The 25,556-nt window shown below is 46.5% G+C and overlaps 1 protein-coding gene across 14 annotated transcripts in view; it reads right to left on the bottom strand.

The window, feature by feature from the left end:
* Positions 1-14,054, bottom strand: part of PXK (PX domain containing serine/threonine kinase like) — a 96,326-nt gene extending 82,272 nt beyond the window's left edge. For 10 of the 14 annotated variants that reach the window (XM_005547486.4, XM_065540850.1, XM_045385980.2 and 7 more), the window contains exon 1: positions 13,866-14,054. In XM_005547486.4, the coding sequence (XP_005547543.1) occupies positions 13,866-13,967 (102 nt within the window). In that variant the 5' untranslated portion in view covers positions 13,968-14,054. Of the gene's footprint in view, positions 1-5,198; positions 5,311-13,865 lie in introns of all 14 variants that reach the window. The other 4 variants (XM_074032595.1, XM_045385979.2, XM_074032593.1 and 1 more) reach the window with 1 other exon arrangement.
* Positions 14,055-25,556: the final 11,502 nt, after the last annotated feature.

The following is a 25,556-nucleotide window of genomic DNA, read 5'->3' as shown; positions in this document are numbered from 1 at the left end:
GAGGTAGAGCTTGCAGTGAGGGGAGATCGTGCCACTGTACTTCAGCCTGGGCGACAGAGCAAGGCTCTGTCTCAAAAAAAAAAAAAAAAAAATACAAAAAACTAGCTGGGCTCGGTGGCGGGCGCCTGTAGTCCCAGCTACTCAGGAGGCTGAGGCAGGAGAATGGCGTAAACCCGGGAGGCGGGGCTTGCAGTGAGCTGAGATCCGGCCACTGCACTCCAGCCTGGGCGACAGAGCGAGACTCCATCTCAAAAAACTAAAAATAAAAATAAAAAAAATAAATACTTTTTCCCTTCAACCTAGAATAGAGTAGGAGCTTCCAAATGGACACACAGTAAGTATGGGATGAGTTGTGGAAGTCATGAGTATGTTCATAACTCAGTTGGTTTATCACAGTTTTTACCATTACACAGTATTTTAATTGACTTTGCTCTTAGTCATATACATGATTTCATTCACATCCATAATAAACCACTGACTAAATGTAGGCTCAAGCAATGCCAATGACAAAACACATGTTAGTGAGAAGTTAGAAATACAAGTGAGAATTATCATAAAAACGGTAATTCTACAAGTTGTCTGAAGATGCTCTCAGGGCCTTAAGTTGTATTCCTCTGATCATGATTTAAAAATATATATAGTTCAGATCCCAAACAATATAATTTTTAGTAATATACTGATCTAAATAAATTTTTTTTTTATATTTAAAATCACTTCCAGAGAGAGTTTGTACCATTCCCTATTACTATGAAAGGAGTTTGCAAGTTAGAAAAGGCTGAGGCATACTGATTTAGAACGTTTTCTCTGAAATGCTGGCTCCTCTGTTAACCACTCCGAGTTCCCTAAGCCCCAGGGAGGACCTGACCAGCCTCTCCCCTGTGCCCTGCTCTCCCAGGCAGAGGGGCCCTTTAGTATAGTACTTTGCTTCATCTTTGCTTTTGTGGCTGCTATATTGACTAGGATGTCAGCTCCCTGCTTCATTCATCTTTTTATCTTTATTTTTTTTTTATTTTTTTTATTTTTTTGAGACGGAGTCTCACTCTGTCGCCCAGGCTGGAGTGCAGTGGCCGGATCTCAGCTCACTGCAAGCTCCGCCTCCCGGGTTCACGCCATTCTCCTGCCTCAGCCTCCCGAGTAGCTGGGACTACAGGCGCCCGCCACCTCGCCCGGCTAGTTTTTTGTACTTTTTAGTAGAGACGGGGTTTCACCGTGTTAGCCAGGATGGTTTCGATCTCCCGACCTCGTGATCCGCCCGTCTCGGCCTCCCAAAGTGCTGGGATTACAGGCTTGAGCCACCGCGCCCGGCCTCATCTTTTTATCTTAACAGGCAGCACAGTGCCTGGCACCCAGAAGACTCTTGGTCTGTTAATGTTCCTGAGATCAAATGTCTGTGTACTGATGTTGGAACCCCTTTAGGGATTAACAAAAGCTGGGAGAGGAAGAGCTGAAATGGGCATTTGCTAGGGGCTGCCTCCCTTCAGGTCTGGGGAGCTCATGGCTGAGCACTGAGGCCTGCCCACTTGTTTTTTGCTTTGTTTTGTTTTGTTTTGTTTTGAGACAGAGTTTTGCTCTTGTTGCCCAGGCTGGAGTGCAATGGTGCAATCTCAACTCACTGCAGCCTCCGCCTCCCAGGTTCTAGCAATTCTCCTGCCTCAGCCTCCCGAGTAGCTGGGATTACAGGTGCCCGCCACCACACCTGGCTAATTATCTGCGGATTTTAGTAGAGATGGGGTTTCACCATGTTGGCCAGGCTGGTCTCGAACTCCTGGCCTCAGGTGATCTGCCCATCTTGGCCTCCCAAAGTGCTGGGATTACAGGCATAAGCCACCGCACCCAGCTGACCACTTGCCTTTTCCATCACCATTGAACACCAATAGCCAGCTCTGCAGCCTGGTAAGGAGGTCCTGAGCTGCATTTCCCAAGCATGGCTGTCAAAACGTGTTACTCCAGGGTAAAAAGGAAAAAACAGGGGAAACCTACTCTTTGAGGTGTCACTGATGTTTTTTGCCACTTATTAGCAAAGTAATCACAGTTGACAGTGAGAGAAACTTTTAAATAAATAATTTTCCTTTTCCCATTCAAAACATATATTTGAATGCCGAAAAAGCACTAGATAGTAAGCGAGTGCTCTGGCAAATACAACAGTAATAAACAACAAAACAAATGACACTTATGTGCTGGGCTTTGTTCTGAATACACCATGTGGATGAGCTCGGTTAATCCTTATAGTAGTCCTAACATACTCTTTCTATCCTCACATTACAGATGAAAAAACTGAGGCTGGAGAAATCAAGCAGCAATTTGTCCAAGGTCATTAAGCCATTGTTACTCTTCCCAATTACATACAGTTTTACCTGGGTAGGATTGGGGAAGGGGGGTTATAAACAGAAAACAAGGTAGTAAGAAATAATAGGTGTATAAAATGAGTGTACCTTTGAGGCACATATACTCTATGGGAATTTCAGAGGAAGGAAAATTATATTCAGTTTGGCAGACAAGAAGCAGAAGTACCCCGTAACCTATTTGGCAGGTACAATAGTCAGTAGTAGTACACAAGAGCTTTACCTCCAATAATGGCATTCATTCTCAAATTCACTTATTCAGCAAATGTTTGCTGCATGCTTACTATCTATGTGCCAGGGACTGGGCTAGTTTGAAACTGAATCAACACAGCAATACATAGACAATAAAGTCTGGATTTAGAGAAAAAAACAAAACAAGCCTCAAAGAGGTAGAACAAGCTGCCTGCACCCCTTACCGTCTACAGTGGGAGGAAGCAGAGGTGCGTCCTCTATGCACAGACCCTCCTGTCCACCCTCAACAGCATGAGAGCCCCTAGAGCAGCGACTGCTCACCACTGCACTCCTAGAGACCACAATGCTCATCAAAGAGCGGGAGCTTGACAAGTGCCTGTGAAATGTGGAATAAACCAGTGCCAGGCTGCTGGTGAATATGGTGGGCTACATGGTCATATGCATAGATGCCTACAGCATGGCAGTGTGACACTTAGCCATTCCCTGTGCTCTCGCAGACCAGCAGGGTGCTGTGGTGCTGGTCTGATGCTAGAGGTCTGGTGTGAGCAGGCCCATTTCTTTCTGGCTTCATTTCTCTCTACTTCTGCCAAGAGGAACGTGTGCAGGACTAAAGTGCAATGAGTCCCTGCCCAGGAATCACTTGTTACCTGGCAGAAGGGCAGGCTCAAAAGGAAGGCAATGAATGACTGAGAACGACACTGCTTCCCTTTTCACCACTATAGGTGGCTCTTAGACATTTTGAGATCCAGGATTCTCCCATACCAACACTCCATTGACTTCCCCCTCAGTCCAGCAAAAAATCCTCAACTGAATTATGAGGAGAAATGATCTATTTCTGATGAACACATCAAAGAAATGTGAGCAGCCTTGTTTAAATATTATAAAGAGGTGCTGTGACAGCAGGTGGAGCCATGGTTAGTGCTCCAGAACCCTGCTCTCCCACACAGAGCCCTTTGCCCTTCCCCAGGCCACTGTCTAATAAGTCATCTATGCACACACTGAAATGCACCAGGCAAGCTGTAACCCAAAGCAACTTGTTTTCAAACTAAGAGGACATAGTTCATCTGTTGTTCTAAATACAGGACTTTCTTAAAGTAGGATATTTTGGTATTATAGTACATTTGGCATTTGGTATTATAGTACATTTTTTTCAGATGCACATATTTCACCAATACCAACTAAAATAAGTAATACTCCAAGTTTACAGTTTTAAAACGTTTTCCTTTTTCTTTCTTTTTTTTTTGTTTTTTTTTTGGCTTTTTTTTTTTGGAGACAGAGTCTCACTCTGTCGCCCAGGCTGGAGGGCACTGGCACGATCTCAGCTCACTGCAACCTCTGCCTCCCAGGTTCAAGCGATTCTTGTGCCTCAGCTTCCCGAATAGCCTGGGACTACAGGCATGCACCACCCACCTGGTTAATTTTTGTATTTTTAGTAGAGACGGGGTTTCACCATGTTGCCCAAGTTGGTCTTGAACTCAAGCCATCCACACACCTCAGCCTCTCAAAGTGCTAGGATTACAGACAAGAGCCACCATGCCTGGCCTAAAAAAGTGTTTCCAACAGTGATTCTTACCCTAAGACCCAAAGCCCAAGAATGGGCTTCAGGTCAGTGAGGTTCTAAGAGGTCACAAAGACATGTTTATGGGTATTTATGAATAGGGAAGCAGTACCTCTGATGAGATCCTTAAAGGAGTTGGGCCCAAAGAGCTAAAGAACTTGTGCTTAGAATATATTCTGAAACAATTCCGATAACAATAAAACTTGGTTGTTTCTTGGAGTTTGGTAAACAGGTGTTTATATTAAATTAGTTTAGTAGCCTTGTAGGTTTAAAAAAAAAAAAACATTCTGAGTTATAAAACAGGGTGATGACTAAGGCTTCTTTTTGGGGTACTGAAAATGTTCTGGCTGGGTGCTGTGGCTCATGCCTGTAATCACAACACTTTGGGAGGCTGAGGCAGCTGGATCACCTGAGGTCAGGAGTTTGAGACCAGCCTGGCCAACATGGTGAAATCCCATCTCTACTAAAAATACAAAAATTAGCCAGGCGTGGTAGCGGATGCCTGTAGTCCCACCTACTCAGGAGACTGAGGCAGGAGAATCACTTGAACCCGGGAGGCGGAAGTTGCAGCGAGCCAAGATCACACACCACTGCACTCCAGCCTGGGCAACAAAGCGAGACTCCTTCTCACAAAAAAAAAAAAAAAAAAATGTTGTAAGATTGATTGTGGTGATGAATACACAACTCTATAAATATACCAAAAGCCATTGAATTGTATGTTTTAAATGAGTGACTCATATGGTATGTGAATTATATAAAGTTTTGTTTTGTTTTGTTTTTGAGATGGAGTCTCACTCTGTCATCCAGGCTGCAGTGCAGTGGCACGATCTCGGCTCACTGCAACCTCTGTCCCCTGGGTTCAAGCAATTCTGCTGCCTCAACCTCCCAAGTAGCTGGGATTACAGGCGTGTGCTACCACTCCCAGCTAATTTTTGTACTTTTAGTAGAGACGGGGCTTTACCATGTTGGCCAGGCTGTTCTCAAACTCCTGACCTCAAGTGGTCTGCCTGCCTCGGCCTTCCAAAGTGCTGGGATTTCAGGCATGAGCCACCATGCCTGGCTCAAAACACTTGATATTTTAACTTCAGCTAAAAATGGTTACTTACCAAATGTGGTTGTCAGCAAGGTGAGCTGGAGACTAAATGGTCAATCTGAAGAAACTATCCTCCTCCTGAGGTCCAAGTATTTACCAAAGACAAAGCACTTGGTTCCATACTCCTAAGTCAAAAGTTTGAAACCACAAATGAAGGGCCACTGTCATCTCTTCTGAAGAGGAGTCAACTTTAATTTCCCCCTGTACATCCTTGGTGCTTGCAAAGGAAGGCACTGATAAGAATGACTTCTCGTTTAAGGAAAAAAACAAAGGAAAAACCCTTTTACTCCCGCTCTGGTATCCCAAACACTTAAGCTCTTATGACTTCTAAAATGGGATCCATCTCCCCCTTTCTCAGGGTGCCAAAAGCTGGAACATAAAAGAGCTTCATTTCCTATAATCTCTAGCAGCCTAAAAAGAAACCACTACTTGCCCTGCAGGAGGAACAGAGGGGTTTATTTTACTTGCTCCAAATAAACCCATTTAAACGCTTTTTTTTTTTTTTTTTTTTTTGAGACAGAGTTTCGCTCTTGTTGCCTAGGCTGGAGTGCAATGGTGGGATCTCAGCTCACCGCAACCTCCACCTCCCAGGTTCAAGGATTCTCCTGCCTCAGTCTCCCGAGTAGCTGGGATTACAGGCATGCGCCACCACGCCTAGCTAACTTTGTATCTTTAGTAGAGACGGGGTTTCTCCATGTTGGTCAGGCTGGTCTTGAACTCCTGACCTCAGGTGATCCACCTACCTCAGCCTTCCAAAGTGCTGGAATTACAGGTGTGAGCCACCACACCCGGCCTTAAACTTTCAATCAACAATCTAGGCTGGGTGCAGAGGCTCACACTTGTAATCCCAGCACTTTGGGAAGCCAAGATGGGAGGATCACTTGAGGCCAAGAGTTTGAGACCAGCCTGGGCAACATAGGAAGGCCCTGTCTCGACAGAAAATTTAAAAATTAGCCAGGTGTTGTGATGCGTGCCTGTAGTTCCAGCTACTCAGGAGGCTGAGGCAGAAGGACTGTTTGAGCTGGAGCGGTCAAGGCTACAGTGAGCCACGACTGCTCCATACTGCCCTCCAGCCCAGCTGAGACCCTGTCTTTAAAAAAAAAAAAATCGGCCGGGCACAGTGGTTCGGGCCTGTAATCCCAGCACTTTGGGAGGCCGAGGCGGGTGGATCATGAGGTCAGGAGATTGAGACCAGCCAGGCCAACAGGGTGAAACTCCGTCTCTACTAGAAATACAAAAAAAATCAGCCGGGCGTGGTGGCAGTCGCCTGTAATCCCAGCTACTAGGGAGGCTGAGGCAGGAGAATTGCTTGAACCCGGGAGGTGGAGGTTGCAGTGAGCCGAGATCGCACCATTACACTCCAGCCTGGGCAACAACAGTGAAACTCTGTCTCAAAAAAAAAAAAAAAATCTATGTGTTGAACAATCTCAAGATCACAATCCACATGGAAGCTAAGTACACATAGGTGGCTCTTTCCACCGTTCCCTAGGGAAGCAAAACATGTAACTATCTTTTCACATAAAATAAACCACAGCCCCAGAATCTTAGATTTCTTCCTAGTAATTATAGTCAGGTACTCGGATTTATATTCCTATTACGAGAAACCTTTCTCATGGGATAGTCCTCAAAACAGGTGATATACGGGGATTGAGTATCACCAGCCCATAAATTAGGCTGCAAAAAAAACCAACTTCTGGCCAGGCACAGTGGCTCACGCCTGTAATCCCAGCACTTTGGAAGGCTGAGGCGGGCAGATCACTTGAGGTCAGGAGTTCAAGACCAGCCTGGCCAACATCGTAAAACCCCATCTCTACTAAAAATACAAAAATTAGCCGGGCGTGGTGGCTGGCGCCTGTAATACCAGCTACCTGAAAGGCAAGGCAGGAGAATCACTTGAACCTCGAAGGTGGAGATGGCAGTGAGCCGAGATCACACTACTATACTCTAGCCTGGGCAACAGAGTTAAGACTACATCTCAAAACAAAAACAAAAACAAAAAGACCACAAACCCCAACAACAACAACAAAACCAACATCTTCGATAGGCAGAGACAACTTACAATCTCTAAATGAACTAATTATTAGTACCTAAAAGCTTTCAACTCAGGGTTTTCCGACTGCATCCATCTCAGATTTCCAGGACAAGTGGGGAAAAATACATAACCACATAGAATAGATGCCCAGCAAATTACTGCTCTTATATTTTATTATAATGTGTGGAAGTGCTGCAAGATGGCCGAGTGTAGTGGCTCACGCCTGTAATCCCAAAACTTTGGGAGGCCAAGGCAGACAGATCACCTGAGGTCAGGAGTTACCAGCCTGGACAACATGGTGAAACCCTGTCTCTACTAAAAATACAAAAATTAGCCAGGTGTGGTGGTGGGTGCCTGTAATCCCATCTACTAGGGAGGCTGAAGCAGGAGAATTGCTTGAACCCCGGAGGCAGAGGTTGCGGTGAGTCGAGATCACGCCACTGCACTCCCATCTGGGGAGCGAGACTCCAGCTCAGAAAAAAAAAAAAAAAAAAAAAGGAAGTGCTGCAAGTTAACTACCACACACTATGCAAACATCTTTAAAAGAATATATATATTTTTTTGAGATGGAGTGTTGCTCTGTCACCCAGGCTGGAGTACAATGGCTCAATCTTGGCTCACTGCAACCGCTGTCTCACAGGTTAAAACAATTCTCCTGCCTCAGCCTCCCAAGTAGCTGGGCCTACAGGCACACCCCACCACACCTGGCTAATTTTTGTATTTTTAGTAGAGACAGAGTGTCACCATATTGGCCAGGCTGGTCTGGAACTGCTGACCTCAGGTGATCCACCCGCCTCAGCCTCCCAAAGTGCTAGGATTACGGGCATGAGCCACTGTGCCCGGCCTAAAGAAATTTTTTTTTTTTTTTTTTGAGACTGAGAGTGCAATGGTGTGATCTTGGCTCACTGCAGCCTCCACCTACCGGGTTAAAGCAATTCTCCTGCCTCAGCCTCCCAAGTAGCCGGACTACAGGCATGCGCCACCACGCCCAGTTAATTTTGTATTTTTAGTAGAGACTGAGTTTTATCATGTTGGTCAGGCTGGTCTCGAACTCCTGACCTCATATGATCCGCCTGCCTCGGCCTCCCAAAGTGCTGGGATTACAAGTGTGAGCCACCATGCCTGGCTAAGAAAATTTTTTTAAGTATTCAGTGTAACTTGGAATTCTAAAGAAAAAAGGGAAGTGCTGCAAGTTAACTATCACACACTATGCAAACATCTTTAAAAGAATATTTTTTTTTGGCTCAAATAAATAGCATTCTAAAAGGAAGTTCAAATTCTGATACTGAGTACTAGATTACCTTAAAATTTCACGATCTGAAAGCAACAATGTCTCCTAATTTTGCATTATATTTGAATAGTTATTCTGGTGATAAATAAATAGAGTTTAAAAGTCTATAAAAAGGGTCAGGTCACTGATAAGCTGAAGTTCAATAAACCAAGCCACTAAAACCATCTGTTTCAGCTGGGCACGGTGGCTCATTCCTGTAATTCCAGCACTTTGGGAGGCTGAGGCGGGTGGATCACGAGGTCAGGAGATTGAGACCATCCTGGCTAACACGGTGAAACTCTGTCTCTACTAAAAATACAAAAAAATTAGCCAGGCGTGGTGGCGGGCACCTGTAGTCCCAGCTACTTGGGAGGCTGAGGCAGGAGAACTGCCTGAACCCGGGAGGCAGAGCTTGCAGTGAGCCGAGATCGTGCCACTGCACTCCAGCCCGGGCAACAGAGCAAGACTCCATCTCAAAAAAAAAAAAAAATGTTTCATGAATGGTAAAGATCCTAGTTGAGGCCAGGTACAGTGGCTCAGCCTGTAATCCCAGCATTTTGGGAGGCCGAGGCAGGAGGATCACTTGAACTCAGGAGTTTGAGACCAACCTGGACAACATAGCAAAACCCCATCTCTACTACAAATCAAAAAATTAGCCAGGTATGGTGGTGCATGCCTATAGTCCCAGCTGCTCAGGAGGCTGAGGCAGGAGGATTGCTTGAGCCAGGAGATTGAGGTTGCCATGAGCTGTGATCCTGCACTCTAGCCTGGGTGACAGAGCAAGACCCTGTCTCACAATTAAAAAAAAAAAAGACCTCAGAATCCAACATAACAAAGGCTCCATGGACGCAGGAGCTGTCTGGTTCACCATTCTAGCTCTAGCGTGTGCCCGGCACATAGGTATTTAATACATTTTTGTTGAATGAATGAGTATAGCTGAATAAATAAGCTATGCAGGAATGCAGTTTCCAAATATCAAAAGTTCAAGGAGAGATCCATTTTCAGTAAAGATTTTAACATGTAATATTACCTTTCCCACAGATTTTTTAAAAATGTTCTCTGTTGTGCCTTAACTATCACTATAATTATCTGTTTCTCAAAAACAAAATGTCCAAATGGAAGATAAATAGTCCCTGATCCAGATGAACTCCACAGAAGAATATTTAAAAAAGAGAAAACTGCCAGGCATGGTGGCTCAAACCTGTAAACCCCGCACTTTAGGAGCCCGAGGCGGGTGGATCACCTGAGGTCAGGTGTTCAAGACCAACCTGGTCAACGTGGTGAAACCCCATCTCTACTAAAAATACAAAAATTAGCCGGGCGTGGTGGTGCATGCCTGTAATCCCAGCTACTTGGGAGGCTGACGCAGGAGATCACCTGAACCCGGGAAGTGGAAGCTGCAGTGAGCTGAGATTGCACCACTGCACTCTAGCCTGGTGACAGAGTGAGACTCCATCCCCCACCCCCCCAAAAAAAGGAGAAAACTGAGATGAAAAGCTATCACACATAGCCTACCTACCAGCAAAAATCGGATATGCACATTTGATAACAGCGCTTTCCAAAACTGTCTGTTTCCTCTGGTTTCTATTTCAGCTAGGTAAGCATTTTTTTAGTCTACTGACTTTAAAGTTTTCCCTTTTATGTAGCCAAGAACTTATCTTTCTGTTGTCCTCTCTTGGTCCTCTCAAATTTTCTCACAACTCACCTGTGTGGCTTTTCACCAGAATTCCTTTTGTCTGGAAAATCCTCCTTCCTCCAAACCTAACCTGAAAGCATCCTCCCCCTAAATACTAGCCTTTCTGATTTTATAGAAGCTTCATTTCCTTGCAGCAGACGGCTGGTCTAGTTCTTAATGCTAAATTCATTTTGCTCCATAAAAATGATGCATCATGCCTGGGCGCGGTGGCTCAAGCCTGTAATCCCAGCACTTTGGGAGGCCGAGACGGGCGGATCACGAGGTCAGGAGATCGAGACCATCCTGGCTAACACAGTGAAACCCCGTCTCTACTAAAAAAATACAAAAAACTAGCCGGGCGAGGTGGCAAATGCCTATAGTCCCAACTACTCGGGAGGCTGAGGCAGGAGAATGGTGTGAACCCGGGAGGCGGAGCTTGCAGTGAGCTGAGATCCGGCCACTGCACTCCAGCCTGGGTGACAGAGCGGGACTCTGTCTCAAAAAAAAAAAAAAATGCATCAGCATCAGCAAAGCACAGAATCGCCTACCAACACATGTCCTTTCTGCCAGTAGCTCATCCAAATATGCCTTTCTGGTGGTGACCTTGTGTTCTCTTCATCCTTCTGGTGACTCAGTTTTCCAAACCACAGAATTTTTCCCTACCAAGTTCATAAATCCTAAATCATTTTCGGTTATAGGTTGTTTCCCAGCTGGGTGCAGTGGCTCACGCCTATAATCCCAGCACTTTGGGAGGCCAAGGTGGGAGGATCACTTGAGGCCAGGAGTTCAAGATCGGCCTGGGCAACACAGCAAGAACCCCATCGGTATTAAAATATATATATATATATATATATATATATGTGTATATATATACACACACACACATATATATGTTTCCCAAGGTTAAACTTGATAAATGAAAGGAACTATGGACAGAAATGAGCTTACTTGCAATAATGCCCTCTAATGTGTTCAACCCTTTCCACAAATGTTGTCAGGGAGTGAAGAGATGGAGGGAGGAAGAATACGCTTCACAAATACTTCATCAGGATGATTTCATTTGATCTTTCTAACAACCTTGGGAGACAGGCAGGGCAGGCACTTATTACTCCCATTTACAGATGACAAAACTAAACTTCAAAAAGGTTTAAGCGACTTGCCCAGCCTATATCACATGACTAGCAAATATCAGCCCAGACCTGTATTAAGGTCTTGCCTCTTCCAACCCCAAGTCTGTCTCTATCTCCGTATGTTTCTGTCTACATACAAGGAGTAACCTCCTAGAGATTCAGCATTTCAAAGGGAGAGTAGAGCTCTGACTTCTGGAACACCATCTCCCTTCAGCTACCAAGCTGGAAAGTCATTTTCAGTCTTCCCAAGAAAAAAACAGTGCCTTTCTCTTCTATATGCCACTCTTAACAACTACTTTCCAAAATAATTTCCAACAGTTCCTGTTTTAAAAAAGACTTACTCATAAGACACTAATAGTTCAAAAAGTTTGCATCAGCATATGATTTTCTCAATAAAGTTCAGGGCTGATGCAACATTTCTCAGTCAAACTTTACAGCTAAAATGACAAGAACACAGAACAGTCAAAAAATTATGCAAGAGAATGCTACAGTTTTTCACTCTACCACATCTGCCTCGATGGGTCTCCTGTGAGTCATGGTCTTTTGTGTTCAGTCATCACTATAAGAACTGTCATTTTCTACCCTAAATTATTTTATTTTTTAAAGAAAAGATCTGCAGGGCCAGGTGTGGTGGCTCACGTCTATATACCAGCACTTTGTGGGGTTGAGGCAGGAGAATGGCCTGAGCCCAGGCGTTCCAGACCAGCTTGGACAACATGGTGAGACGCTGTCTCTACACACACACACACACACACACACAGAGAAAAGAGCTACAATAAAAACAGAATCCTATTACATCTTTCGCCACCTAGCTAAAGCACTGATCTCTAAGTTATTTTTTCAATGTTCATAATTACCTCTTTACACAAACAGAAAAAGAGGCATAGTAAGGTTGAAGTTGGATTATTTAGTCATTTGATAAACACATTTGAAATCCTATCAAAAACCAGGAAATGAGACCCCAACGTGAGGGAGAAATGCCCCTCCTCTTGTAGCCTGGTGAAGACAAAAAGGAAAGAAGTAATTATAGGACGAACTAATCAAGATTAAGGTGTGGGTAGGCACATGGGCTGGGGCTGTAGAAATCACAGAATGCTTGTATTTATAAACCTCTATCTCTTTACTTTCAATACAAAATAAACCTAAAAGCCTCGACTCTATTCCCTGAAAGGTTATAAGACTTACTTGCCAATAGTCAAATCAAAAATCAAATTTAATAGCTGAATTACTCTTGACTCCTCATCCTAAATTTCAACCCTTAAGCCATACTCCCTTTAGGCACAAATGATAGCAAGTTTAACAAATTCTGCCCTATATGTGCCTTCTCACATGTCTACAGAATAGGATTAAAGATACACAGAGTGAAACAAATAGTACTTTTTAAAAAGATAATAATTTTCTTAACTGGAAGTGAATGCTTTGAACAATTCAAGCCCTACAAAGCATGGCTGTCAGAAGAGGAAACTGAGGTTCAAAAAAGTCTCACTTTAATACAACAGAATGAAAGGTCTCTTTGAAGTCATCAGAAGAGCTCGAAGGAAAAGAGAAACAGAAGGCTATTGTGAGCGTTAGCCTCCACATGATGACCCCCCAAGCACACTGCAATGGTAAACAAACAAGCCTCTGAGTCTGAATCTGATTCGGTGGCCTGACAAAACATCACAATTGAAGGAATCTCTCTCCTCATTCATTACTTTTCCAAAAAAGTCCCACTAGCTGGAGCTCCAGGTTTCTTGCTGGTTCCTGGATTTATTGCTTGGAAATTATAATGCATAGTGTGCCTTTCAAAAAAAAAGGTACAAGCAAATGAAAACAACCACGGTTTTAAAGCCCCATAAAAGACAGTGTATGTAGCAGAAATGAACTCTGCCAGTGTTTACTATGAGGACCTATTACTCCTTTATGCTACTCGAGTGGATTTTAAACTCAAATGAATGCTACCACTGCCCACTAAACAGCAAGTTAGAGAAGCACATTCATACACCTGCTTAAACAGCCCCGCTGACTTCCCCACCACTTCCCGGGGCCAGGGCCAAGTGGCTGACCTGGAAACGCGGCTGTAGACCCCAGCCACTTGCACTCTGCTGTCCCAACAAGTAGGCTCTGAAGTCACACTTCATTTGGCCCGGCACACCCTCATCCCCATCACCCAGACCCTCAGCTGCAGGGGAGGAAATTCCACGGCCTCAAAAAGGAAAAGGCTGGAAGCGGGCAGAAGTGGATGGTCCCGAGCGGTCTCGTTCCTGCTTCCCTGGTCCAAGGTAAGCCCCAGGCTCCCGCACCCCCAATTTGGAGTCGCTTTCCTGGTCGCCGCCAAGCTCCTTCCACCCCGCGGCGCCGGGGGCTGCGGTCCCCATCCTCGGCCCCTCCGGGCCTCAGCGTTCGCCTGGGCCCCGGGGGCCCTGACCCAGACCCAGCGGCGCGCCACAGCCTTCTCGGCCAGGGCCGCCTACCCCGTGGCCCGGTCCCCGTTAGACGACCCTGCCCGGCCCGCGCCAGGCAGCCCGCAGCCCCCTCGCGGCCCGGGGCCGCCCCCCGCCGCCCGCCGCCCGCCCGCCCACTGGGCCGCGCACCGTGTGGGACTGCAGGCTCTGGCTCGCCTCGATGGCTGCTGTCAGCGGCACCGTGTCGTCCAGCAGCACCTTGCCGGCTGGCGGCTTCTCCATGAAGGCCATCCCGGGACGCCCGGCCGCCGCCGCCTAGGGACGCGAGGCAGGAACCTGAGGCGCCGACTCCCGCCGCCAGCCCGGCTCCACCGTTCCGCTGTCAACACGCGCCGCCCCACGCGCCGCCGGGCCCGCGGGGTCCTAGCGCCACCCTCCCCGCTGCCGCCGCCCCGGAGTCCTAGCGCCGACCTAGCGGAGTACGTGTGGGGGCCGCCAGCACTGTCCCCGCTGGCCCGCCCCTCCGCCCTGTGGCTGCCATGGGCTCGCGCTTCCCAGCTCCTCGCAGCCGCACCGCAGACCCCGTGCCCTTAGCTCCGGGCTTCGGACCAGTGAACACCACCCTAAGCCATCACCACCAGTATCCTCAGATCCAGGGACGCCTGGTCCTGAGCCCTGGGATCCAGGAATCTTCAGGGCGAGATTTCCAAACCAGGCCTCTCAGAACTGGGCTTTTCTGGGACCGTACGTCGTGAAACCCTCAGAACTGGACCTCTCTCACCCCCCCAGGCCCAACGACCCTAAAACTCAGAAAAAGGGCCTTCAGGATGGGACCCCCAGTCTGAGCCCTGCAAACCCAGAGACTTTCTGAAACAAGCCCTTCCGATTGAGACTTCATAGGGACTCTTGAACGAGGCTCCTCAGGCCTGAACACCTAAGAGCTGGACCCCATAATTGGAGGTCTTGGACCCCAGAACCCTCAGACCCAAGCTCTAAGAACTGGAGACCCTATAAAATGGTCCAGAGACCCCCTAGCCTCTACTCTTGGCCCCTACTGCCTGCTCAACCACATCCCTTAGACTTGGGAGTTTTTCATCCCACCATATGGGCTAGAAGAAATTTAAAACAAGAGTCAAGTCAGAGAATCTTGGGATCCACTTCTCAGCCCTAAATCTGCCCACAGTCTGCCTGAACCCGAAGCCATAATCCTGGCACCACCTCATCCCCCCATCTCCATACACACCTAGAAATTTCACCCACACTGGCCTTTCCTAGGGCAGCACTCCAGGATAGTGAAGAGTTAAATTTAGAATCAGAGGACTATCATCTCCATGGCTCTGGCATTTACCAGCTGTGTGATCTTTAATAAGTTACCCAACCTCTCTGAGTTCCAACTCCCCAATTTGCAAAGTGGAGATAATATTATTTGTATGAAAAGGTTAATACAAGGAATGCAGTAGACCGGGAAGGGGCTTGGCACATAATAAAAACTCAAACGGTGGTCAGGCATGATTGCTCACGCTTGCAATCCCAGCACTTTGGGAGGCCAAGGCGGGTGGATCACCTGAGGTCAGGAGTTTGAGACCAGCCTAGCCAACATGGCAAAACCCCCTCTACTAAAAATATAAAAATTAGCTGGGCGTGGTGGCACACGCCTGTAGACCCAGCTACTCTGGAGGCTGAGGCAGAAGAATTGCTTGAACGCAGGAGGGGGAGGATGCAGTGAGCCAAGATTGTACCACTACACTCCAGCCTGGGTGACAGAGCGAGACTCCATCTCAGAAAACAAACAGGCTGGGCGCGGTGGCTCACCCCTGTAATCCCAGCACTTTGGAAGGCCGAGGCAGGCGGATCACGAGGTCAGGAGATCGAGACCATCCCGGCTAACAAGGTGAAACCCCGTCTCTACTAAAAATACAAAAAAAAATTAGCTGGGTGTGGTGGCGGGTGCCTGTAGTCCCAGCTACTCGGGAAACTGAGGCAGGAGAATGGCATGAACCCAGGAGGTGGAGCTTGCAGTGAGCCGAGATCACGCCACTGCACTCCAGCCTGGGGACAGAGCGAGACTCTGTCTCAAAAAAAAAAAAAAAAAAAGACAACAACAACAACAAAAAACAAACCAAAAAAAAAAAACCAAACAGACAAACAAAAACACCTGAAACCGTGGTCAGGCATGATGGCTCACCTTTGTAATTCCAGCACTTTGGGAGGCTGAGGAGAGTAGATGACTTGAGCCCAGGAGTTTAGCCTGGGCAATATGGTGAGACCCTGTCTCTACAAAAAAATTTTAAAAATAGCTAGGCATGATGGCTCACACCTGTGGTCCCAACTACTCAGGAGGCTGAGGTGGGAGAATTTTTTGAGCACAGGAGGTTGAAGCCTCAGTGAGCCATGATCGTGCCACTTCACTCCAGCCTGGGCAACAGAGCAAGACCGTCTCCAGAAAAACAAACAAAACAAAGTCAGTATTAGTTTCCTCCTTCCCCTACAGCTCACAGAATGGAAGATTCCTAACTCTTAAATTGCCTCCACTAAATTTCTACATTTTAGATAAGGGAACAAAATTTCTGGGTAATTGCACCACCACCACCAAAATTTGACATCCCAGGAAAGGCCCACATCATGTGTAAAGGGTCCCTTCTCCAGATCTCAAGCTTAATGGGATGGTTGGGCAGCCCCATGGAGTCAAGTGGCCATGACAGATTGGTCCCATGGGCCAAGATCCAATAGAGCAAGATGTGAAGAAGGAATCATGGAACTTCATGATTCAGCCCTAAAATAATCAGAACTCTCCCTGCATTCCATTTTTGTGCCAGTGTGTTTAAAAGCAGCAGTCTATTAAAGCAAATCCATATGTCATTTAGGGAGGATTCAACTTTTTACTTTCATTTCTTTGTTTTAAGGCAAATAGATTATTTCTCTGCTAGAGTCACAGAAACCAAAATTCAGCTATAATCATTACTCCTATCGTGATGTGGACTGACCAAGAGAAGGCTCTTTTCTCTTACTGCAGGTGGGAGTATAAATTGGCCCAACCTTTTCGGAGGGCATTCATACATTCATTCAACAATTATTTGCTAAGTACCTACTATGTAATAGGCCTAGTACTAGGAGCTAGAACAAATACGTATTAAGGGCTTTGAAAATGTTCTTATCCTATGACCAAGTAATTCTGCATCTAGGAGAGTATCCTAAGAAAATAATCAAAGATCAGTTTAAAAAAAAAATAGCATGCAAGGATAAATGACTAACAGTTGAGTTTTGGACGAATCTTGGTACAATCATGAATTTTTTGCAATGTTAAAAATCAAGCCAGGCTGCCGGGCGCGGTGGCTCAAGCCTGTAATCCCAGCACTTTGGGAGGCTGAGGCGGGTGGATCACGAGGTCAGGAGATCGAGACTATCCTGGCTAACAATGGTGAAACCCCGTCTCTACTAAAAATACAAAAAACTAGCCGGGCGTGGTGGCGGGCGCCTGTAGTCTCAGCTACTTGGGAGGCTGAGGCGGGAGAATGGCGTGAACCCGGGAGGCGGAGCTTGCAGTGAGCCGAGATCACGCCACTGCACTCCAGCCTGGGAGACACAGCGAGACTCCGTCTCAAAAAAAAAAAAAAAAAAAAATCAAGCCAGGCTAAGTGGTGCATGCGGGTACTCCCAGGCACTCAGGAGGCTGAGGTGGGAGGATCACTTGAACCTGGAAGGTGGAGGCTGCAATGAGCCGAGATTGCATCACTGCATTCCAGCCTGGGCAACAGAGTGAAACCCTGTCTCAATAAATAAATAAACAAACAAACAAACAAAAAGTCACATGATTAAATAATATTTTATGATCTTGAGAAATGCTCTTGATATAATAGTAAATGAAAAAGCAATTTAGCATCTGTATAATCTCAACATATCGGCCGGGCGCGGTGGCTCAAGCCTGTAATCCCAGCACTTTGGGAGGCCGAGACAGGCGGATCACGAGGTCAGGAGATCAAGACCATCCTGGCTAACACGGTGAAACCCCGTCTCTACTAAAAAATACAAAAAACTAGCCGGGCGAGGTGGCGGGCGCCTGTAGTCCCAGCTACTCGGGAGGCTGAGGCAGGAGAATGGCGTAAACCCGGGAGGTGGAGCTTGCAGTGAGCTGAGATCCGGCCATTGCACTCCAGGCTGGGCGACAGAGCGAGACTCCGTCTCAAAAAAAAAAAAAAAAAAAAAAAATCTCAACATATCTATAGGACAAACACCAGAAGGAAATATATCAAAATATGGGCTGAGTGCAGAGGTTCACACCTGTAATCCCAGCACTTTGAAAGGCCAAGGCAGGCAGATCACTTGAGGTCAGAAGTCTGAGACCAGCCTGGACAACATGGTGAAACCCCGTCTCTACTTTTAGAGAAAAATTAGCCAGAACATGGTGGCACACACCTGTAATCCCAGCTACTCGGGAAGTTGAGGCAGGAGAATCATTTAAACCCAAGAGGTGGAGGTTGCAGTAAGCCGATATCGTACCACTGCACTCCAGTCTCGGTGACAGAGACTCCGTCTCAAAAATAAATAAATAAATAAATATGAACACTGGGCCTCTAAGAAGCAGAATCATGATGATTTCTTCTGTATGGTTTTCTGTATTTAACTTGTATGATTGAGGGAAAAATGTTAGACAACTGGAGTCCAGTGCTCTGACAACTGCTTCCATAAGATAAAGTCACGATGGTAACAGGAAGAAGGCTTCTCTGGGGTTTAGCTCCATTTTCTCTGTAGTCTGTCCAGACACACAGTCCAAATGCTTTTGTAAGAGAAACCAACTTGTCCATAGTTCATACCTTACAAGAAATTTCACATGCTCTGAAAAATGCATTTTGCATACTTTTACAAATTAGATTTTTTTCTTTAAGATTATGTGATTGGCCGGGCGCGGTGGCTCAAGCCTGTAATCCCAGCACTTTGGGAGGCCGAGACGGGCGGATCACAAGGTCAGGAGATCGAGACCATCCTGGCTAACACGGTGAAACCCCGTCTCTACTAAAAAATACAAAAAACTAGCCGGGCGAGGTGGTGGGCGCCTGTGGTCCCAGCTACTCCGGAGGCTGAGGCAGGAGAATGGCGTAAACCCGGGAGGCGGAGCTTGCAGTGAGCTGAGATCCGGCCACTGCACTCCAGCCTGGGCGACAGAGCCAGACTCAGTCTCAAAAAAAAAAAAAAAAAAAAAAAAAGATTATGTGATTGGCGGATGACTTTTTTTCACGCGTATGTTTTTGATAAATGATCACAGTAGTGATTTTTTTTCTTTCAAAGTCAGTAAGTGGTACATGAAGACTTTCGATATTGCAGGTCCTGTAGAGGACAAAATGGAAAAGAAGCAGACTCCTTTTCATCCAATAATTTTTTTTTTTTTTTTTTTTTTTTTTTTTTTTTTTTTTGAGACGGAGTCTCGCTCTGTCGCCCAGGCTGGAGTGCAGTGGCCGGATCTCAGCTCACGGCAAGCTCCGCCTCCCGGGTCTACGCCATTCTCCTGCCTCAGCCTCCCGAGTAGCTGGGACTACAGGCGCCCACCACCTCGCCCGGCTAGTTTTTTGTATTTTTTAGTAGAGACGGGGTTTCACTGTGTTAGCCAGGATGGTCTCGATCTCCTGACCTCGTGATCCGCCCGTCTCGGCCTCCCAAAGTGCTGGGATTACAGGCTTGAGCCACCGCGCCCGGCCTCATCCAATAATTTTTAAGGAGGATAGGAAAGTTTGTCACAGAAACAGTGACTCCAAGACAGCCTGTATTGAGTCCTGAAATTGAGGCACTGGGTACCATGAGAAGATAAGAAAGAAAAGAGTCATGACACTAGACTGGGTTATGGGGCAACTGAGGAAGAACTGAGGTTTGCGAGGGGCCTTTAAGGTTGGGTGAGATTTGGATAGCAGGATATGGAGAAAGAACATTTCACTCAATCTTTTTTTTTTCCAAAACGGAGTCTTCCTCTGTTGCCCAGGCTGGAGTGCAGTGGCACGATCTCAGCTCACTGCAACCTCCACATCCCCGATTCAGGCAATTCCCCTGCCTCAGCCTCCCGAGTAGCTGGGATTACAGGTGCCTGCCACCACACCTGGCTAATTTTTGTATTTTTAGTAGAGACAGGGTTTCACCATGTTGGTCAGGCTGGTCTCGAACTCCTGACCTCATGATTTGCCTGTCCCGGCCTCCCAAAGTGCTGGGATTATAGGCATGAGCCACTGCACCCGGCCCATTTCACTCAATCTTTTAGCAAACCCCTTGCAGAACACTAGATACCAGACACTATGTCAGGCACAGGGGAGTTAAAACAAACAGGACAGATGTCATCTGCTATCAAGCTGCTTACCTACATGAACGAGAAAAACCATGAGTCTGAGCTCAGTGGCTCACCCCTGTAATCCCAGCACTTTGGGAGGCTGAGGCAGGCGGATGGCTTGAGGCCAGAAGTTCAAGACCAGCCTGGGCAACATAGCAAGACCCTATCTCTACAAAAAATAAAGGCCAGGCGTGGTGGCTCAAGCCTGTAATACCAGCACTTTGGGAGGCTGAGATGGGTGGATCACTTAAGGTCAGGAATTCAAGACCAGCCTGGCCAACATGGCAAAACCACTAAAAGTACAAAAATTGGCCAGGTATGGTGATGCACCCGTGTTATCCCAGCTACTCGGGAGGCTGAGGCAGGAGAATCGCTTGAACTCGGGAGGTGGAGGTTGTAGTGAGCCAAGATTGTGCCATTGCACTCCAGCCTGGGCGACAGAGCAAGACTCTGGCTCAAAAAAAAAAAAAAAAAAAAAAAAAAGAAAGAAAGAAAGAAAAAAAAAAAGAAAAAATTAGCCGGGCATGATAGTGTATGCCTGTAGTCCCAGCTATTCAAGAGGCTGAGGTGGAAGGATAGCTTGAGCCTAGGAAGGTTGAAGCTGCAGTGAGCCGTGATGGTACAACTGTACTCCAGCCTGGGCAACAGAGTGAGAACCTGTACCCACCACTACCCACCCCTGCTAAAAGAAAGAAAGAAAGAAAAGAAAACAACGTGGATGTGCAGTGACAGGCTAGTTCAGGGGTTTATGGAAGTCTTGGGCACTGCAAAGCCATGTAGGCTGTAGGACTGGAGAGTAGAATGTGTGAAGGGCTGGGGAGGAGATGGCTCAACAGGAAAGGTGGGGGAGGAACCCTTCCGCACCCTTCTATTCCCAGCTCTGTTACACCAGCAACTGACAGTTAAGGACGTTTGCAAGGGAACAGATACTTCCCTCGGAGGAGCCCCTCTGAGATCACAGTGACCACTGACAAACACATCTGGCGTGGGCTCTGCTGCTTCAAGGATGGGAACATGAATAACATGCAGATAAAAGTAATCAGGGGGTCGGGAGCAGTGGCTCAAGCCTATAATCCCAGCACTTTAGGAGGCTGAGGCGGCAGATCACTTGAGGTCGGGAGTTCGAGACCAGCCTGACCTACATGGAGAAACCCTGTCTCTACTAAAATTACAAAATTAGCAAGGCATAGTGTGCATGCCTATAACCCCAGCTACTCGGGAGGCTAAGGCAGAAGAATTGCTTGAAACCGGGAGGCAGAGGTTGTGTGAGCCGAGATCACGCTACTGCACTCCAGTATGGGTAACAAGAGCGAAACTCCGTTTCAAAAAAAAAAAAAGGCCTGGTGTGGTGGCTCATGCCTGTAATCCCAGGACTTTGGGAGGCCAAGGCAAGCAGATCACAAGGAGTTCGAGACCAGCCTGCTGGCCAATATGGTGAAACCCCATCTCTACTAAAAATACAAAAATTAGCCAGGCGTGGTGGCACGTGCCTATAATCCCAGCTACTTGGGAGGCTGAGGCAGAAGAACCGCTTGAACCCGGGAGGCGGAGGTTGCAGTGAGCCGAGACCGTGCCACTGCACTCCACCCTGGGCGACAGAGCAAGACTCTATCTCAAAAATAAATAAATAAATAAATAATTAAAAAAGTAGTGAATGAGTGATGAGAATGAGAAGAGGGAGATAAGTGGGGAAGTCGGGAGGGAGAGGGGAAGGTAGGCAGATAGGTAAGGAGAGAAAAAAAGATTGTGACATTCAAAAACTAGGCAAAAAGCTGCCCTCATAAGCCTGAGGAAGAAGCTGGAGTGTTGGTCATGGTTAAGGGCCTAAGCTCCCAGGCGACTTCTTGGGTTCATACCGGCTCCACAGCTCACTGGCAGCCTGACCTCTCTTTGCTTCAGCTCCTCATCTGCAGAATGAAGATAATGATAGCCTCCACCCTGTGGGATCATTGCGAGGACTGGATGAGCTCACGTAAGCAATGACCTGGAAGACAGGCTGGTAGGGAGAATGCGGGGTATTAGCTCTTATGTTACAAAGGAAATCAGGGTCGGGTGTGGGGGCTTGTCTCTTTAGGACTCCTGGGTCTCTTTGGGGACAGTTCCTGGCACAGAGTTTGTGCTCAGTAAATATTTGTCAAATAGATGTGTGAACAAAACAAAAAAAGGAGGCAGGGCATGGTGGCTCACACCTATAATCCTAGCACCTTGGGAGACTGAGACGGGAGGATGGCTTGAGGCCAGGAATTCAAGACCAGGTGGGGCAACACAGTGAGACCCTGTCTCTACAAAATTTTTAAACATTTGCTAGGTGTGGTGATACATGCTTGTAGGCCTAGCTGCTCAGAAGGCTGAGGTAGGAGGATCTCTTGAGCCCAGCTGAGGTGGCAGTGACCCGTGATTGTGCCACTGCCCTCCAGCCTGGTCAACCAAGCAAGACTGTCTCTAAAAATATATATAAAAATTAAAAATAAAGGAAATCAGCAGGTGAACCGTACAGGGAGAGAAAAGTTGTTCAACGGAAAGGTATTCAAATAGTTTTCTCCCTGGAAAGGAAGAGAACAGAAAAGGAATTAGAATTGAAGGTCAGAGTTGCAAAGATCATAAAATAACAGCCCTATCTAGTTTTCCTTACTAAGGAAAGGAAACTGAACGTGAGAAATCAGGTATTTGATGAAATGAAACCAGAGACAAGCTCTCAGTCTAGCCTTTCCCTTTCTCTGTGAATTCTTCTGGGAAGTGAGCCCCTTAAAATAAATATTGTGGTAAGCCTCATGATTTATTTTTATCTACCCAAATCGGTGTCTTGTTAGTGATCCTCTGAGGATACTGGACTTAAACTGGATCCATGATCCATGGGGAACTGGGTTTCAAACCCCAGGAGAGCCTTAATATCCATTTGGCATTTGAAATGGCTAAGGCCTAGCTGGGCATGGTAGCTCACGCCTATAATCCCAGCACTTTGGGAGGCCAAGACAGGCAGATAGCTTGAGCCCAGGAGTTTGAGACCAGCCTAGGCAACACAGTGAGATTCTCATCTCTACAAAAAGTCATAAAATTAGCCGGGCATGGTGGCATGTGCCTGTGATCCCAGCTACTCAGGAAGCTGAGGTAAGAGGATCACATGAGCACAGGGAGGTCGAGGCTGCAGTAAGCTGTGATCCCACCACTCCACTCCAGCCCGGGTGACAGAGCCAGACCCTGTCTCAAAAAAAAGAAAAGAAATGGCTCAGGCTGAACATAGGGAAATGCCCCCAAGGCTGGAGCTGATCTAATTTAAATCAGTTTTGTTTCTATAGTCTCAGGCTGCCTAAGGCTAATGAGGAATGAGGGAACCTCAGCTTTTGCCACACACACAACTACCCAGGAGTAGCAAAAAAAAGAAAAAAAAAAAATATATATATATACACACACACACACACACACACATACAGACACACATATATATACATGTATGTGTGTGTATATATATATATATTTATATTTATATTTCCCACTGTTGCCAAATGTTTAGATGGCCCACAGGTTGTTTGTCTAACAACTTGATGTTTGCCCAGATTGACTGAAGATAATGAGTTTTAGCGAGGATGCTCCTTAGGCCTGGCAACTACTCTACAAAATCAGATCATAGAAGCTTGTGAAAAACTCAGTATTTCCTAAGTAGGATGGCCTCCCAACTCAAAATGCTTTTATTTCTTTAAATATTCATGATCTGGATCTAAAAACAACAAAACTCAACCCACAGTCATTCTTACTTCCTTTACGTGTTGATATTTTCCACCACATCACAGGGGACTGCTGCCCAGGGTTTATAAGAAGGTCATTTGAATTGCTTTATAGCTAAAAACCACCTTAGGGATTAACTGTGGGGCCTCCTATTAATCTTGTATTTATGTGGTGTTAACATTGGTTCTGGGTTCCTTACGATTTTTGAATTTTTTTTTTTTTTTGAGACGGAGTCTCACTCTGTCGCCTAGGCTGGAGTGCAGTGGCGCAATCCCGGCTCACTGCAAGCTCCGCCTCTCGGGTTCACGCCATTCTCCTGCCTCAGCCTCCTGAGTAGCTGGGACTACAGGCACCCGCCACCACGCCCGGCTAGTTTTTTTTTTCGTATTTTTTAGTAAAGACGGGGTTTCACCATGTTAGCCAGGATGGTCTCGATCTCCTGACCTCATGATCCACCCGCCTCGGCCTCCCAAAATGCTGGGATTACAGGTGTGAGCCACCGCGCCCAGCCCAATTTTTGAATTTAAATGGTTTCTTCTAGTTGGTGATTCTGCTCCAACTCATAATTTCTCTGAAGATGCTGAGAATTAATTTATCTGCTGTGTTTGTAACCCAAAATAAAAGCAAAGGTAAGAACAAAGGAGTTGAAACATCTGGGACCCTGGAGATACCTGTGGACCAACACTAATTCAGCAGCACTCCCATTCTGCTCAGACAGAGCTAGATAATAAGCTATGCTGATACATGAGGCATTCACAGTGGCACAGTTGCTCAGAGTGACAGTCATCCCTTGGTAGAAAATGTTTTAATATAAAAACTTAATAGATGTCATGGCAATTTTCTTTGGGAATAAATTGGTCTCTGAATCATACTCTAAAAACATAAAGGAAAAATGACTAATAATTCAGCACAAAATGAAAACCTGTGGTTGCCTAAGAGGTATCAGTGTGCATTTAGCAATTTCTTCTTTTTCTAGGTGAATATGCATGTCAGGTCCACAAGACAAATGGTGGCTGTTGCCAGGCTTTCTTCCCATTGCTACTCGAGATTTGCTCCTCAGAAAAAGAAATAAGTGGCATTTCACCAATATGGAAATGTTTCTAATAGAATATAAAAATCCATTAAGTAATTTTCCAGTACATTAGGCTAAAAGTGCTTAAAACGAGTATCTCTGTGACAATTAAACATCACATAATGTGCAGTTGCATAAACCCCTATGTAGAAAGTGCTAGAACAATTTGGCCTTTTTTTTTTTTTTTTTTTTGAGACGGAGTCTCGCTCTGTTGCCCAGGCTGGAGTGCAGTGGCCGGATCTCAGCTCACTGCAAGTTCCGCTTCCCGGGTTTACGCCATTCTCCTACCTCAGCCTCCCGAGTAGCTGGGACTACAGGTGCCCGCCACCTCGCCTGGCTAGTTTTTTGTATTTTTTTAGTAGAGACAGGGTTTCACCGTGTTAGCCAGGATGGTCTCTATCTCTTGACCTCGTGATCCGCCTGTCTCGGCCTCCCAAAGTGCTGGGATTACAGGCTTGAGCCACCGCGCCCGGCCGCCTTGGCCTATTTTAGTCATTACTTTTGTACTCGCTTCCACATGTGACCTGGTACAGTCAAGGCCACTTCTCAATTATCTGGGAGAGGATTTCCTAATTTGAGGATCACTCAAGCTTTCATTAAGAGTCATTCTTTTGGCCGGGCGCGGTGGCTCAAGCCTGTAATCCCAGCACTTTGGGAGGCCGAGACGGGTGGATCACGAGGTCAGGAGATCCAGACCATCCTGGCTAACACAGTGAAACCCCGTCTCTACTAAAAAATACAAAAAACTAGTCGGGCGAGGTGGCGGGCGCCTGTAGTC

Source organism: Macaca fascicularis, chromosome 2, assembly GCF_037993035.2.
Source record: "Macaca fascicularis isolate 582-1 chromosome 2, T2T-MFA8v1.1".
In the NCBI taxonomy this organism is placed as follows: domain Eukaryota; kingdom Metazoa; phylum Chordata; class Mammalia; order Primates; family Cercopithecidae; genus Macaca; species Macaca fascicularis.
This window is presented reverse-complemented; position numbering and strand designations above follow the sequence as displayed.